The sequence below is a fragment of the Plecotus auritus genome, assembly GCF_963455305.1.
Source record: "Plecotus auritus genome assembly, chromosome: 1".
Lineage (NCBI taxonomy): Eukaryota > Metazoa > Chordata > Mammalia > Chiroptera > Vespertilionidae > Plecotus > Plecotus auritus.
In genome coordinates, this window is record NC_137770.1 from 166,204,220 (window position 1) to 166,221,188 (window position 16,969).

The 16,969-nt window shown below is 38.9% G+C and overlaps 1 protein-coding gene across 27 annotated transcripts in view; it reads right to left on the bottom strand.

The window, feature by feature from the left end:
- The window catches only part of ZMYND11 (zinc finger MYND-type containing 11), a 138,855-nt gene that overhangs the window by 81,020 nt on the left and 40,866 nt on the right, over positions 1 to 16,969 (bottom strand). For all 27 annotated transcript variants that reach the window (XM_080647197.1, XM_080647198.1, XM_080647210.1 and 24 more), the window contains one exon: positions 7,559 to 7,693. In XM_080647197.1, coding sequence (XP_080503323.1) covers positions 7,559 to 7,674 — 116 coding nt within the window. In that variant the 5' untranslated portion in view covers positions 7,675 to 7,693. The remainder of the gene's footprint in view (positions 1 to 7,558; positions 7,694 to 16,969) is intronic.

A 16,969-nucleotide genomic window follows, 5' to 3' on the forward strand; every position in this document is an offset into this window, starting at 1 on the left:
AGAATGATTACAGTAGTCGCAATGTGTCTCCTTGACCTGCTTAACTGCCTATATGACTAGCTATAGAAGCTGTTCATGGTCAGAGCACAGATAGGCATTGAAGAAAGTCACTATCAGCAAAATGTGCAAGTACTCAGGGTCCACAGCAGACTGCCTCTCCCAACAAACTGGAATTCACTATATTTGTTAAGCATTTATAAATAATATAGATTTTGTTAAAAAAAGAAAAAGAATCTACAATTAGCCCTGGCCGGTGTGGCTAACTGGTTAGAGCATTGGCCCATACACCAAAAGGTTGCAGGTTTGTTCTGGTCAAGTGCACATAGCTGGGTTCCAGGTTCAATCCTGGGCACAGTCTGGGCACATGCTGGAGGCAACCAATTGATGGGTCTCTCTCACATTAGTATTTCTCTCTCTCTCCCCCATTCCATTCTCTTAAAAAAAAAAAATGGAAAAAATATTCTTGGGTGAGTATTAACAACAAAAAAGGAATCTACTATTAGATAGTACTGCCAATATGGAAAACAGTATGGAGGTTCCTCAAAAAAATCAAAATAGAATTAGCATATGATCCAACAATTTCACTTTTGCATATTTATCCAAAGGAAATGAAATCACTGTATCAAAAAGATATCTGCTCCCCATGTTCATAGCAGCATCCTATCTAATAAAAGAGTAATATGCAAATTAATCATCACTCTGCTACACCCACAAGCCACACCCACCAGCCAATCAGGAGCGAGTATGCAAATTAACCCAAACAAGATGACTGCAGCCACAGAGCAAGCAGGAGGCTTGGGTTTCCCCGGCAATGGAGGAAGCCAAGCTTTCTGCACACCTTGGCAGGCCCAGGCCTCCACTCAAGGCTACGAAGTTTCAATTATAGAAGATAAATAAATCCCAACAAAAATGGCAGCAGCCATGGAGCTGGAGAGAGCAGGAGGCTTGGGTTGCCCTTGGCGATGGAGGAAGCCAAGCTCCTGCAGCCCTGGTCTGCCTTGGACTCCACTACAAAGTTTCAATTATAGAAGATAAATAAATCCCAGACACCAGGGCCTCCACTTGGGTCACTGGGGGGCGTGGCCGACCTGCAAACCACCACAGGACTCTCGCCCAGGCTGCCCCACACCCCAAGGGAACCCCCACCCTGATCCGGGACACCCTTCAGGGCAAACCAGCTGGCCCCCACCCATGCACCAGGCCTCTATCCTATCTAATAAAAGAATAATGTACAAATTGACCATCACTCCAACACACAAGATGGCTGCCCCCATGTGGACACAAGATGGCCGCCACAAGATGGCCAGCAGGAGAGGGCAGTTGGGAGGGACCAGGCCTGCAAGAGAGGGCAGTTGTGAGCGATCAGGCCAGCAGGGGAGGGCAGTTGGGAGGGACCAGGCTTGCAAGGGAGGGCAGTTGGGGGCGATCAAGCCTGCAGGGGAGGGCAGTTAGGGGTGACCAGGCCGGCAGAGGGAAGTTGGGGGCGACCGGGCCTGCAGGGAAGGACAGTTGTGGGGGACCAGGCCTGCAGGGGAGGGCAGTTAGGGGCAAACAGGCTGGCAGGGGAGCAGTTAGGCATCAATCAGGCTGGCAGGGGAGTGGTTAGGGGGTGATCAGGCTGGCAGGCAGAAGCAGTGAGGGGCAATCAGGAAGGCAGGCAGGCGAGTAGTTGGGAGCCAGCAGTCCTGGATTGTGAGAGGGATGTCCAACTGCCCATTTAGGTGGGATCGGGCCTAAACAGGCAGTCGGACATCCCTCGAGGGGTCCCAGATTGGAGAGGATGCAGGCTGGGCTGAGGGACACGCCCCACCGTGCAAGAATTTTGTATACCGGGACTCTAGTTATTAATAACACAAACATGGAAACAACCTGAGTGTCCAACGACGGATGACTGGATAAAAAAATTATATGGAATTATTATTCAGCCATTTAAAAAAAAAAGGAAATTCTATCATTTTGTGACAATGTAAATGGACCTCGAGAGCAGTATGCTATGTGAAATAAATTGAGGGATTTGGGGGCGGGATAAATACTGTGCAACCTCACTTATATGTGGAATCTATAAAAACCAAACTCATAGCCGAAACCGGTTTGGCTCAGTGGATAGAGCGTCGGCCTGCGGACTGAAGGGTCCCAGGTTCGATTCCGGTCAAGGGCATGTACCTTGGTTGCGGGCACATCCCCAGTGGGAGGTGTGCAGGAGGCAGCTGATCGATGTTTCTCTCTCATCGATGTTTCTAGCTTTCTATCCCTCTCCCTTCCTCTCTGTAAAATACCAATAAAATATATTTTTAAAAAAACCAAACTCATAGATATATAGAGAACAGATTAGTGGTTGCCAGAGGCAGGGTTTGGGGTGGACAAAAGGTACAAACTTCTAGCATAAGATAAATAACGCTCAACACAGGAGCCACCAAGCTGCGGTGACTTGGCAGCTGCAGTTCTCCAGAACAAGAGAGGAGGGAGCCCAATTCCAGGGTGTGTCACCCAAGAACCACCATCACACAATCCGGGACCCCTCGGAAGATGTTGGAGAGCCGGTTTCGGCCCTATCCCCACAGGCCAGGTGGAAAGACCCCACCAGTGCACGAATCTTTGCACCAGGCCTCTACTTATTAATAATACTGTACTGTATATTTTTAAAATTGCTATAAGAATAAGTCTTAAATGTTATCACAAAGAAAAAATATAACTATATGAAATGATGCATGTTAACTGAACTTACTGAGGTGATGATTTTGCAATATAAACATGTAACAAATCATTATGTTATACAATTTAAACTAACACAGCGTGGATTATATCTCAATGAAATTGGGGGAAAAGAATCTACTAGAGAATGAACTTTAAACATCAACATAGGGCTAGTGATAAGCATGAAATAGATACTTATAGAAGACTAAATGGTGGTTATTAGGAAGAAAGTATAATATGTAATTGCTATATTCTCTGATAATTTAGAATCAGTACAACTGATTCTAAAAAGCAATTTATATGGTTTCCACGAAACTATTATTTGTTATAGTGTTGTTATTATACTCAAATAGCTTGGTACATAATGTTGGATAAAAAAAACTGAGTGATTATTACATGATATTCCAAAATGTTATCATTCATGATGTCCTTGCGAATATGACCCTTATTGTGTAAGAAAGGACATAAAGATTTTAGATAAAAGAGTTAAGTAAAACCCAACATACATAAATTCAAGTGGAAAATAACAGTATGAATTCATGAGATAGTTTTTTTCTTTTACAATTATACTTATTTCCAAAACTCTGTCCATTAGATTTCTAGAGAGACTGACTTAGCATTAATGAGCACAATGAGGGCCAGAAAGTGCTCTTGAAATACTATTTCTAACTGAAATAAACCAAAGGCCCCTGGAGAAATATAGGGGAAGGGTGTATGTAAAATCCTGTTGTATCGGAAAGCAGAGTAACTTCAGGAATGTGAATAAGCTCCAACTGGTCAAAGATGGGAAATTTTGAGCATCAATAAAGATTACATCAGAAATGCACTGAAATATATCAAATGCATAAATTCCAAATAACACTTTAAAAAAACTAATTGGTTACCATTAGAGGATACGATGTTGAAAACTGGTAAATAAAGGAAAAGAATCATGAATCAAACAGTAAGTAATGGGAAGTTTACGTCCTTAAGTAGAAGTATTCCAGTTTAAAAAAAAAAAAAGGAAGAATAAAATTAGACTACCATCATTTTGCAATCCTTATTCCTTTGTATCAAAGCTACTAACCTCACATATGAGAAACAACAGGTATTAAGGCCTCCTGAGAGGAAAACAAGAGTTCCACCTATGAAGGAGACTCGTCCCACCCCCAATTCTATAGATAAATATCAATTTCCATGAAATTCAGAGGAATGAGAAAAAGGTTAAAGTCGTCCCCATGGATGCAATAAGCAAAAGTCAGACTATAGGAAACCAAATAACAAATGAATCAGTTTCTTCAATAAATAAATTGCAAAGGAAGACAACAACAAAAAAGATGAGCAAGAAACCTATAGATTAAAAGTAGCTTAAAAGTCATACCAAACCTAAACCAAACAAGAACTAAAACACTATACATAAGTAAACTACAGTGTTTCAGGTGTGCCAGGCTTCCAAATATTATTAAGAGCCATGACCCCAAAGCCTAAAACTTTTAAAGCATCATTTTAAAGTTATGTAGCTTTTATTTTTATAATGGAGTCACTCACTAATCATAATACAGAATGAAACATAATGACTACATATGCATTCTATTACTCTACTACAGCCTTCAGTAATTTAAGATTATTTGTAGAGATTAAGATACCTGTGTGTTCAGAATTGGCTATAAATAAGCAGAGCAACTTGATTTAAAATTAGTCTAATGCTGGAAAAGTACCTAAATTTAGAATATAGAACAGGAATATTTAGGCTTTAAAGCAAAAGACTTGACTTCTTGTCATGGTCCAATGTTTCTTCCTAACTTACCTTGGCAAGTATAATGATAATGAGCAAGGCAAGGCATTAGGCTAGGCCAGTGGTCGGCAAACTGCGGCTTGTGAGCCACATGCGGCTCGCGAGCTGCGGTTTGCCACTCTGTTGACTAATGAGTTTGCCGACCACTGACCTAGACTCTTGATTCCAATGCAGGCTGTTGTTGTTCCTTGTGATTAAGCCCCTATCCCAGTGGTCAGCAAACTCATTAGTCAACAGAGTGGCAAACCGTGGCTCGCGAGCCCCACGTGGCTCGCGAGCCGCTGTTTGCCGACCACTGGGCTAGGCAGTTAGCTAGATAGCTCCTTCCTGGGGCTGATGGTCTGGCAGGGAGGTAATTACACATGTGACTGTTATAAAAAAAAAAAAGTACAGCATGCTATGAAGCATGCCCCCCTAATAAAAAGGAAAATAGTATACTCTCAGATGAGATGAAGCAGAAAAAACACTGGGAACCACTCTTAAACACTTACCCTCTGGTTTACTTAAGTACTTTTCACCTTTGGATAAGTCTAATAAAACAATGACTATTTGGTAGGTAAATTAATCCTACTTAATAAAGAGGGAATATGCTAACTGACCATCACACCCTCACAAAGATGGCGGCACCCATAGCCAATAAGGAGGGAATATGCTAATTGGCTGCCACACCCTCAAAGATGGCAGCGCCCAGTCCCCTCAGCCCCGCTGGGGTGGCAGGTGCGTGGCATGGCCAGGCCCACCCCCAGGAGGGTCCAGTCACTCCGCGTACCTGCTCCAGAGTCCCCCAGTCCCCTCAGCCCCCCAGCTGCCCAAGATCGGCCCAAGGTGCAGGCAAGCCTTGGATGGCGGCTGCCCAGCCGCCCAGGGCCAGCCCGAGGCGCAGGCAAGCCTCGGATGGTGGCTGCCCAGCCAACACCCAAGGCGCAGGCAAGCCTCAGATGGCAGCTGCCCAGATGCCCAGCCAGCCCAAGGTGCAGGCAAGCCTCAGATGGTGGCTGCCCAGCCGCCCAGGGCCAGCTCGAGGCACAAGCAAGCCTCGGATGGTGGCTGCCCAGCCGCCCATGGCCGGCCCGAGGCACAGGCAAGCCTCGAAGGGTGGCTGCCCAGCTGCCCAGGGCTGCCTGAGGCTCAGGTAACCAGGGCCCGCCGAGGCTTGAGCTGCCAGCAGTGGCAGCAGCAGAGGTGTGATGGGGGCGTCGCCTTCCCCTGATTGCCAGGTCGCTTCCCGCTCCTGAGGGCTCCGGACTGTGAGAGGGGGCAAACTGGGCTGAGGGGACCTCCCCCTCCTGCCTCCAGTGCATGAATTTTCATGCACCAGGCCTGTAGTTTATTCGTATTTATCTTAAGATCTATGGACTTTAAGATATGAAGAAAAATAAGCCGTGGCATCCCTAACGCTATACCGATGAAGAAAGGAGCACAGAAAATGTTTATCAACAATCCATAATGCAAAATGAGAAGATGTGTACAATTATGTTAACAACCTCTGTATCTTTTATTATAATTTAACATGTGTACATATGTGTGTACACACAAGATGTTATGATCATCCAAAGACATCTACATCCACTTCTGTAGGATTAATTCTCTGACTCCCAGATCAGCAGGTTATATAGCCTAATAGCAATCTTGAAGGCCAAATGGTATACATCTCACACTGGGAGATTCCCAGAGACCGTTCTTTTAAAGCTTTTAGAGAAAGATGCCATAGCTTAGAAAGAATAGCCTGAAAAAATAGTTCATTCAGCCTTAAATGACTTTAATTTTAAAAATTAAATCCAAAGAATAGTATTTCATTTCTACTTTCTTCTATAAACAATTTTGATATACATAAACTACATGTGGTTTTTTTTTAATAAAAAATTCCCAATCATGGAAAAATACTTTCGGCTATTAATTCTTTGAGATGTTTTAAAAAATGTTTTTATACCAATATTATTTCACTGTAACTTGCATTTAGTTACATGCCTCAAATTAGTTGCTTTATTTAAAAACATAAAGTACTGTAAATTTAATTATTATATGCTACTTATTTTTATTTTCCACATAGGTGTTACCCACCTTTTTTCTTCCATTAGCTTATAGGAGTTAGAACTTGTACATAGGAAACTTTAAAATATTCGAAGTGTAAATACAGATTGAAAACAATATATAACATCCCTTTCACCTTCTCCTGTTGCTTCTCTCTTAGCTAACCTTTATAATCTTCTCCACCAGAATATAGGTAAGGGACAAAAATATATGGTACTCACTTTTGTTGCTTATTAATAAAGGCCAACATAAGTATTTAATTAAATGAGCTTTTATATAAATCATGTTTTCCATTTTTTTACAGATAACATTTAAAAATGTGTGGGAGGAATAAGTATAAAGAAATTCTAACTTACCAAAAAAATATTTAAACATTAAAAAAAAATTTTTTAGCTTTGTTCCTTTAAAAATACCCAGGAAAACAAATATAATAAAATCAAGTTCTATTTGAAGACTCCCTTATAACTAATATTTAACATGAAAATTGAATATTCATAAAGCAGTCGGATTTTTTCTATACTAAATCTTGGTCTATCAAGATAAATAATAGCATTGGAAACTAGAGGGAAAAAGAACTTTTTTTTTAAGATTTATTTACTATATTTTTAAACTATAGAATATTGTTAAACATTCAAATAAAATATTAAACATTCTTGGTTAGTGGGCTATGAACTAAAAGGATGTTATTTACTATAGGTACCATGCTTATCCTATATTAAAATCAATAATGAACAGTTTTTAGATAGTTTAAATAAAAGTGATTAATTAAAAGCCTTTTTAACAAAAAACATATAAAGACTTGTTTCAAGAGTTAAATTTTTGATAACTAAAGAACTATTACAAATAGTGAATAATAACATTTATTTATAAAACCTCTAAACACAAGTTGCTTGTGTATGTTTCTGTATTTGTTTTTCTAACAACTGTATACTCCTGCAAGGCAAAAAGTGACTAGTACTTTGTAATATATGTTATCATAATAAATAAGTATTTTTGGACCTTTTATCCCAAAGTCTTATATGAAATTTTACAGAGATATTTTTGTTTAAATTTACTTACTTTGTAATACGGTCAATGTTGGCAATTTGCTTCTGGTTCCGTATAATCTCAATGGCTGCCCAAAGATGCTGGATAGCTTTTGTATCCGCCTGTCGTCTTTTTGTTAAACGTGCCATGACCTGTTAACTGCTTTAGCTGTAGGAATATACAAAAATATAAGGACAAAAAGCATGGATTACAAAATGAATTATAATTAACACTACAGCACCTCTTGAATACTGTTGAGTACACAAATGTAGTATGTAATATGACCAACTTTTTATTTTCTACAATACACATCATCAATTACTTTCATAAAAATTATCATTCACTTCATTACTTCATAAAGAATGAAATTTTAAGACCCAAAAGTTAAAAAACATCGTCCCAATGACAAATGGTCACCTCATTCCAATATCAAAATATACGTATTTAATTTTATTTTAAAATAAAAATATTACAACATAAAATTTCATTTTTTGACATTACATTGTGCCTCATCTTACAGATTGATACAAAATGAAATTTAAATGCCCTAATTCTTTGGTTCTTCAGTTTATTATACTCATGGTTTAAATTTTCAATTTTATATAGTCTTATTGATAAATGAAAACAACATTCTCTTTCTTTAAAGTAAAACCATAAACAGAGAATATAAGGTAGTTATTTCTGGCTGAGGTGTGAAAGGCTGGGGCAGATACACAAATGTTCATGTGCTTGGATTAGTGTTGGTTGTTCATTACATTATTTGGAAACAACATTGCTATTTTATTCAAATTTCAGCATTCTGAGTGAACTAAGAAAAATGGCCATTAATGTATCCTGGCAAGATGGGGGGGAATGGGGTTGCAGCCTGAATGCCTGTGCTATTACCACAGAAAGAGGCATCCCTGGACTCTCAGCAGGGCATGAAGGGACCTATTTATCTTTGCTTTTAAAAGATGATTGGCTGTTTAAAGCAAAGATAAAAATAATTGTTATGATTAGATTTATAACATATGTAGACATAAAATAGGTTACAATACCACCACAAATGGGGAAGAGACAGTAATAATTACCATCATGTAAATTCTTACACTTTATGTGAAGTGGTTTTATAGTAATTCAAGGGGGACTATGGTAAATTGAGGATGCATATTATAATCCCTAGAGCAAGCACTAAAGAATACAAACAGGAACAGTTAACTTTAATTCAACTTATAAAACGTTTTTTCAAAATATGTGTAAAATTAAGAATAACTTATTCAAAACTATAGAAAATATATAACAGCAAAGTTAACATTGAAGAAATAGTACCTAAATAAATAATTTTATATAACATAATCTAACAACCAAAAGAATACAATGAGGGAAAGTAGCAGAAACCCTAAAAGTGATGTCAATTCCTACAAATAGTTAAAATCAAGACTAAAGAATTAATCAATGCCAAGCTTCAGGAAAACAGAGGTAAAGTGAAAACCAAAGAATTCTGGGATCTACCTGAACCAACTCACACAGGTGAACACATATGCCCTATTAATGAAGGTACACCATAAGGAAGATGCTCATAGTTTTAGGAGCCCAAAGAGAACATTGCAAAGAATGCAACCCAAGTAAGGTGAAAACAATAATACCTGAACCATATAATAGTACCAAAAACAATATGACCCAGTAGAGCAAGGTCTCTTTAACATACAATTGCTGAAATTCTCCTTTCTTAATGAAATCTAAAATCATTCATTCATTTAACTCTTCTGTATGCTCTGGGAATATAGCAATAGCAAAACAAATCTTTCTATCATATATAAATATAATTTGAAATTCAAGTGTTCATCAATAAAACAAAAACCTCGGAAAATGAGTTTCTTATATCCTATGTACACAGTTTGTCATTTTAAGTCTTCATTAATGTGACAAACCAAACTTTTCAATCCATCTTTCCTTAATGTATAATACATTACTACGAAACTGAACTCCTCAAAATTTCTAAATATGTCCAGAAACTTCACAGCTTTATCCCTTTGCTTAATAGTTCTCTCTACCTAGAATGTTTAACCCTGCCCCTTTACTAATTATTAAAATCTTCCTTCTTTTTAGAAGTTACTCTAATGCGATTGTTCCTGACCAACAAACTGAATCAAACTCAATTCTCTTGTGTATTATAGTGTAATTTGTTTATGTATCTCTTCAAATTTATTGCAATGTACAAAAATTATAAGTTCCTCCCCAAAGAATCCATTAATTAAAGTAAGAAAGACTATATACTGTTTATTTTTTCATCTGTCTTTAAAGGTGCCTAGCATAATTATAAACATGATAATCTTTTAGTATGAAATTAATAAATTAAACTTTTCCAACTATGCTATATAAATAACAAAGTCCCAGAGTAAGCCTTCATTTAAATTAGATCAAAGATTAAAACACCAAAAACAAAGATGAGAAAAATTGTAGAGGTATATAATACAGTCCTCAATGACAGACTCCCCTCAGGAGGAGTACCTCCTTTGGGCAATAATTCTCAAGAGGCCTACAGTTCAAAAAATAAAAATACAAAACTCAAAAATTCCAGTAAAGTTTTTCCGTTTTCTTTTATTGTAGTAAAATACAACAAACATAAATTGCCATCATAACTATTTTATTCAATCCTCGCCTGAGGATATGTTTACCGATTTTAGAGAGAGAGGAAGGGAGAGAGAGAAGAAGAGAGAAACATGGCTTGGTTGCCTCCCATATGTGCCCTGTCTAGGAATCAAACCTGTAATTTTGGTGCACGGGACAACACTCCAACCGAGACACGCAGCTGGAGCGCCATCATAACCATTTTTCAGTGGAATTAAATATATTCACACTGTTGTACAACCATTACCACCATCCATCCCCATATAACTCATTTCCTCTTGTGAATTTGAAACTCTATACTGTTATACAATGAATAACTACTGGTTCTCCCCTCCCTTCATCCCTTGGCAACCACCATTCTTTCTGAATCTATGACTTTTCTACTCTAAGTACCTCACAAAAGTGGGTTAGTATAGTATTTGTCCGCTTGTGAATGCCATATTTCACTCAGCATAATATCCTCCAGGTGCATCCATACTGTAGCATATTGCAGGATTTTCTTCCTAAGGCTGAATAATATTCCTTTGCATGTACACACCACATTGTTGTTATCCAATGGGCCTGAATTACTTCCACATATTAGCTGTGAATAATGCTGCTATGAACATATGTGTACGAGTAACTTTTCAAGACTGTCCTCTCAATCCTTTTGGATACGTACCCAGAAGTGAGATTGCTGAATCATATGGTAATTCTATATTTAAATTTTTGAGGAACCACTATATGTTTGCACAGCATCTGCACCATTTCATATTGCCACAATCGGGCACAAGGGTTCTAATTTCTCCACATTGCTATCAACACTTTCAATTGGGTTTTTTTTTTTAAATAGTAGCCCTCCAAATGGGTGTGAGGTTGTCCAAGTAACTTTATCAAGGCCCCAGGTGATACTGATATTCTCTTTCCCTATAAACCCAGAGTTAATTCAATCAATCAATTTTTAAGCAAATAACTTAAAAATAAGCAAAATTAAACAATGCATTACTTGATGATAAATATGTAGTGGGAAACTTTTTATTGCAAGGAAATAATGGCAGGAGAATAAGAAACTACTTCTAGGCAGGGAAGATATTGCATAAAGGAGAAACACATTGGGTGGATACATAAGATCAAATATGTTTTGATTTCTACTTCTTGGTGTTAAGTTCAAGTTGTTATTATACTGTCTAACAAATAAATTTGGAAGAGTTTATATCACATATCACATAAAATTTAAAAGTTAACCTCACTGTATAATGTGCATTTCTTTGTTACTAACGTTAGGTTGAAATTTCTCAATATCTATTGGCAACTTTATTTTTTATTGATAGTCAATTCATACCATTTTCCCATTTATGTATTAATTTCTTTATATATTCAGGTTACTCATAAAATACTTTTCTGTTTGTCTTTTAGTAAACATTATACACTAAATTCTAACTAGGTATCTTTTATGATTAGAAGTCCTTCCACAACCAGATCAGAAAAATAGTGAATTGCATGTTCCTCTGGTGTTTTATAACTTTAAAAAAATATTGACATCCTAATCCATCTAGGAAAAATGTTTTAAAAAGTATCCATATTAATAAACTTTTTTTTTTACAGCAGTTTTAGGTTCTAAGCAGAAAATACAAAGAGTTCCATGTTCCCATGCACCCACAACTTCACCCATTATCAACATCCCAAACCAGAGAACATCCTATCTAATAAGAGTAATATGCAAATTGACCATCACTCCAAGACACAAGATGGCTGCCCCCATGTGGTCAAAGATGGCTGCCCCCATGTGGACACAAGATGGCCGCCACAAGATGGCCGCCACAAGATGGCCGCCACAAGATGGCCGCCACAAGATGGCCGCCACAAGATGGCCTGTAGGGGAGGGCAGTTGTGGGCAGTTAGGGGTGATCAGGCCGTCAGAGGAGGGCAGTTGGGGGAGACCAGGCCAGCAAGGGAGGGCAGCTGGGCAGGACCTAGGCCTGCCGGGGAGAGCAGTTGTGGGCAATCAGGCAAGCAGGGAGGGCAGTTAGGGGTGACCGGGCCAGCAGAGGGCAGTTGGGGGAGACCAGGTCAGCAGGGGAGGGCAGTTGGGGGGAACCAGGACTGCAGGGGAGGACAGTTGGGGGGACCCAGGCCTGCAGGGGAGGGCAGTTGGGGGGTACCAGGCCAGCAGGGAGGGCAGTTAGGGGTGACTGGGCCAGCAGAGGAGGACAGTTAGGGGTGATCAGGCCAGCAGGGGAGGGCAGGGGAGGGCAGTTAGGGGCAATCGGGCCGGCCGGGGAGCAGTTAGGCATCGATCAGGCTGGCAGGGGAGTGCTTAGGGGGCGATCAGGCTGGCAGGCAGAAGTGGTTAGGGGCAATAAGGTGGAGGCAGGCGAGTGGCAGGCGAGTGGTTGGGAACCAGCAGTCCTGGATTGTGAGAGGGTGGTCAGACATCCGTCGAGGGGTCCCAGACTGGAGAGGGTGCAGGCTGAGCTGAGGAACAACCCCCCGCCCCATGCATGAATTTCGTGCACCGGGCCTCCAGTATCTGTTATAACCAAAAAACCTACACTGACATACCATTATTACCCAAAATCCATAGTATTCCACTCTTGGTGTTACACATTCTATGGGTTTTCACATATTTATAAAGACAAGTATACACCATTAAGGTATTATATAGTTTCCTTGTCCTAAAAGTCCTCAGTGCTCCACCTATTCACTCTTCCCTCCCCCTAATCTGTGGCAACCATTGATCTTTTCACTGTCTCCATCATTCTGCCTTTCCCACATAAGATGTATATAGCCTTTCAAATTGGCTTCTTTCACTTGCATTTTCATATGCATTTAAGGTTGCCCCATGACTTTTTGTGGCTTGACAGAGCATTTATTTTCATTGCTGAATAATATTCCATTGTTTGGATCAGTGGTCTGCAAATCGCGGCTCGCGAGCCACATGCGGCTCGTGAGCCGCAGTTTGCCACTCTGTTAACTAATGAGTTTGCTGATCACTGGTCTGGATGAACCACAGTTTATCCATTCACAAATAAAGACTACACTGGTTGCTTTCATGTTTTGACAATTTTAAATAAAGCTGTTATAAAAATCCCCATGCAGGTTTTTGTGTGTAAAGTTTTCAATTCCTATGGGTAAATACCAAGAAGTGCGACTGCCATACTGTATAGTGCAGGGGTCCTCAAACTACGGCCCGCGGGCCACATGCGGCCCGCCGAGGACATTTATCCGGCCCGCTGGGTGCCGCTGCCTGTCCTGCTTAGCAGCCGACTCATCCCGGGCCCGCAGTGCGCATAGGAATTTGTTCATAGTTTTTTTTTAAAACTATAGTCCAGCCCTCCAACGGTATGAGGGACAGTGAACTGCCCCCTGTTTAAAAAGTTTGAGGACCCCTATATATTAAAACTATACTTAGTTTTGTAAGAAACCACCAAACTGTCTACCAGAGTAGCTGCACCATTATGCATTTCCAGCAGGAATGGATTAAAGTTCCTGCTGCTCCATGTCCTCACCAGCTGTTGCTGTTGTCAGTATTTTGGTTTTAGTCATTCTAATAAATATAGTTGTAAATGCAATTCTCTAATGATATATGATATTAAACAGATTTTCATATGCTTACTTTCTAACTATATACTACTTTTGTTGAAGTGTCAGCTCAAGTCTTTTGCTCATATTTTTAAAGCAAGTTGTTAATTTTCTTAATGTTGATAAGAAAGCAGAAAACATCTAATCAGAACATTAAAAAAAAAAAAAAGAGGATTAAGGAGCCTTTGGAACAACTTCAAGCATACCAACATGCACATCATGAGGGTGCCAGAACGGGAAGACAGAGAGCAAGAAATTAAAAACCTATATGAAGAAATAATGACTGAAACTACCCTAACCTGGTGAAGGAAAAAGACACTAGTCCAGGAAGCACAGAGAGTCCCAAACAAGATGAACCCTAAAAGTCCCCATCAAGACACATCATAATTAAAATGCCAAAGGTTAGCCCAGCCGGCATGACTCAGTAGTTGTGTCGACTTTATGAACCAGGAGGTCACGGTTCAATTCCTGATCAGGGCACATGCCCGGGTTTCAGGCTTGATCCCCAGTGTGGGCAGCAGCAGTGGCAGGGAACCTCTCTTGTCTCTGCGGCAAGCAGACATCCCCCGAGGGGTCCTGGACTGGGAGAGGGCGCAGGCCGGGCTGAGGGCCCCCCTGCCTCCAGTGCACGATTGTCATGCACTGGTCCTCTAGAAAAAAATAAAATAAAATAAAGTAAAATAAAATAAAATGAGTAAATAAAGAAAAATAAATAAAATAACATAAAATGCCAAAGGTTAAAGACAGAGAAAAAAAAAATCTTAAAAGCAGCAAGAAAAAAGCACTTGGTTACCTATAAAGGAGTTCCCATAAGACTGTTAACTATCGCAACCGAAACTTTACAGGCATGAAATATTCAAAGTGATGAAGAGCAAGGACTTACAACCAAGATTACTCTATCCAGCAAAGATATCATTTAGAATCAAAGGAAAGATAAAGAACTTCCTAGACAACAAAAAGCTAAAGGAGTTCATCACCACCAAACCAGGATTACAAAAAAGTTCAAGGGTCTCCATTAAGAAGGGAAAAAAGATCCTAAATATGAATAATAAAATGGCAATAAACACATCTCTATCAATAATTACATGCGCTAGTCAGGTAGCTCAGTCGGTTAGAGGGTCATCGCAATACATCAAGGTTGTGGGTTCAATAATGGTAAGGGCACATACAAGAAGCAACCAATTAGCCTGGCCAGTGCGGCTCAGTGATTGAACGTCAACCTATGAACCAGGAGGTCAAGGTTCGATTCCCAGTCAGGGCACATGACCAGGTTGTAGACTTGATCCCCAGTACAGGGCATGCAGGAGACAGCCTATCAATGATTCTCTCTCATCATTGATGTTTCTATCTCTCTCTCCTTCCCCCTTCCTCTTTGAAGTAAATAAATATATATATATATTTTTTTTAAAGATTCAACCAGTGATTGCATAAATAAGTGGAACAACAAATAGATGCCTCTCTCTCTTTCCCCCTTCATCTCTCTCTCTCTCTAATATCAATAAAATAAAAAAATTTTAAACCTACTACTTTACATGCAAATGGATTAAATGCTCCAATCAAAACTGAATGGATAAGAAAACAAGACCCTTACATATGCTATCAACAAGAGACTCACTTCAGATGGAAAGATGCACACAGAAGTAAAAGGATGTAAAAAGATTATTTCATGGAAATGGAAACAAAATTTTAAAAAGTTGGGGTAGCAATTCTTATGCCAGACAAAATGGACTTTTAAATAAGAGACAAAGAAGAACTCAGTAATTCCACCTCTTGGTATTTATCCAAAGAAACACAAAACAATAAATTGAAAAGACAATGCATCCATATGTTCATTGCAGTATTACTTACAATAGCCAAGATACAGAAACAATCTGTGTCCATCAATCAATGAATGGATAAAGAAGAAGTAGTGCATATACATAATGGAATATGATTGAGCCATTGAAAAAAAAATGAATGAAATCTTGCCATCTGCAACAACATGGATGGACCTAGAGGGTATTGTGCTGAATAAGTCAGACAGAGAAAGACAAATGTCATATAATTTCACTTACACGTGGAATCTAAAAAACAAAGTAGAACAGACTCACAGATACAGAGAACATTTTGATGGTTGTCAGATGGGAAAGAGTTGGAAAGATGGGTGAAAAAGGATAAAGAAGTACAAATCGGTAGTTATAGAATTGTCATGGGTATGTATAGTCAAGTACAGGGAATATAGTTAACAATACTGTACTAAGTATGGTGGTGTCAGGTGGGTACTGGATTTATCGGGGTGATCACTTCGTAAATTACACAAATATCTATTCATTGGGTTGTACACCTGACACTAATATAATATTGTATATCAACTGTAATTGAAAATAAAAAATTATTTTTAAAAACCCATTTGAAGACATCAAAGAACAGGGCTTAAAATAGAGAATACAAGAAACAAAGAGGTAAACCTTGTATTTGGGGTTACATTTCTCTCAGATAGGCACCTTGCAATTCTGTAAGAGACAGCTAAGAACATGAGCAAACCTTTCTCAGATACAAGGCTAATAGGATTTAAAAAACTAGAATTGAGTGCCTACTCTGGGAGGAGGAGGATATTATAATCCTTCTAAATTTTCAGTTTAAATATCAAACATCCACACCCCAGAAATATGAGAGAACTCAAAAGAGTTCAATCTTCATGTATTAAAATAATTACCTAGTAATAAATTAAAGTACCTAATTAACTACAAAATGAATAAACTCCCATTATTCTTAGAAACTTTGAATCACCTCAATTGCTGATGGGATTAATGTAATTAATAGTGCTCCTATTAGAAGTAAACACAAACAGTGCTCCTGGCCATCTATTAGAAGTCAACACAAATCACCTCTGGGTAACATCATCCTGAATCTCAGTTTATTTGTATAATTTTTCTTATACAGTATCTGGAAAATAAGCAAATAAACAAATAGGCAAGGCAGTATCACCGAAAGGCAAGAAGAGTAAAACAAACAAAAGACATTCAAATGAACTTATCAAAGGAGTTCCAGAGGATGCAGTTATTAGACAAAGTCTTTAAAATAACTATGGCTGATATGGCCAAGAAGTTAAAATAAAAGCTTGGTAACTCCATCAGAGAACAAAAATAACAATAAAGAGAAGCTATATACGAAGGACAGAATTGAAAATCTACAATAACTAGAGTATTCATTGAATGGGTTTAAAATCAGTTTAGGTAAAAAGAAGGAAATCTTACCCTTTGTGACAGCATGGATGGACCTGGAGAGCATTAT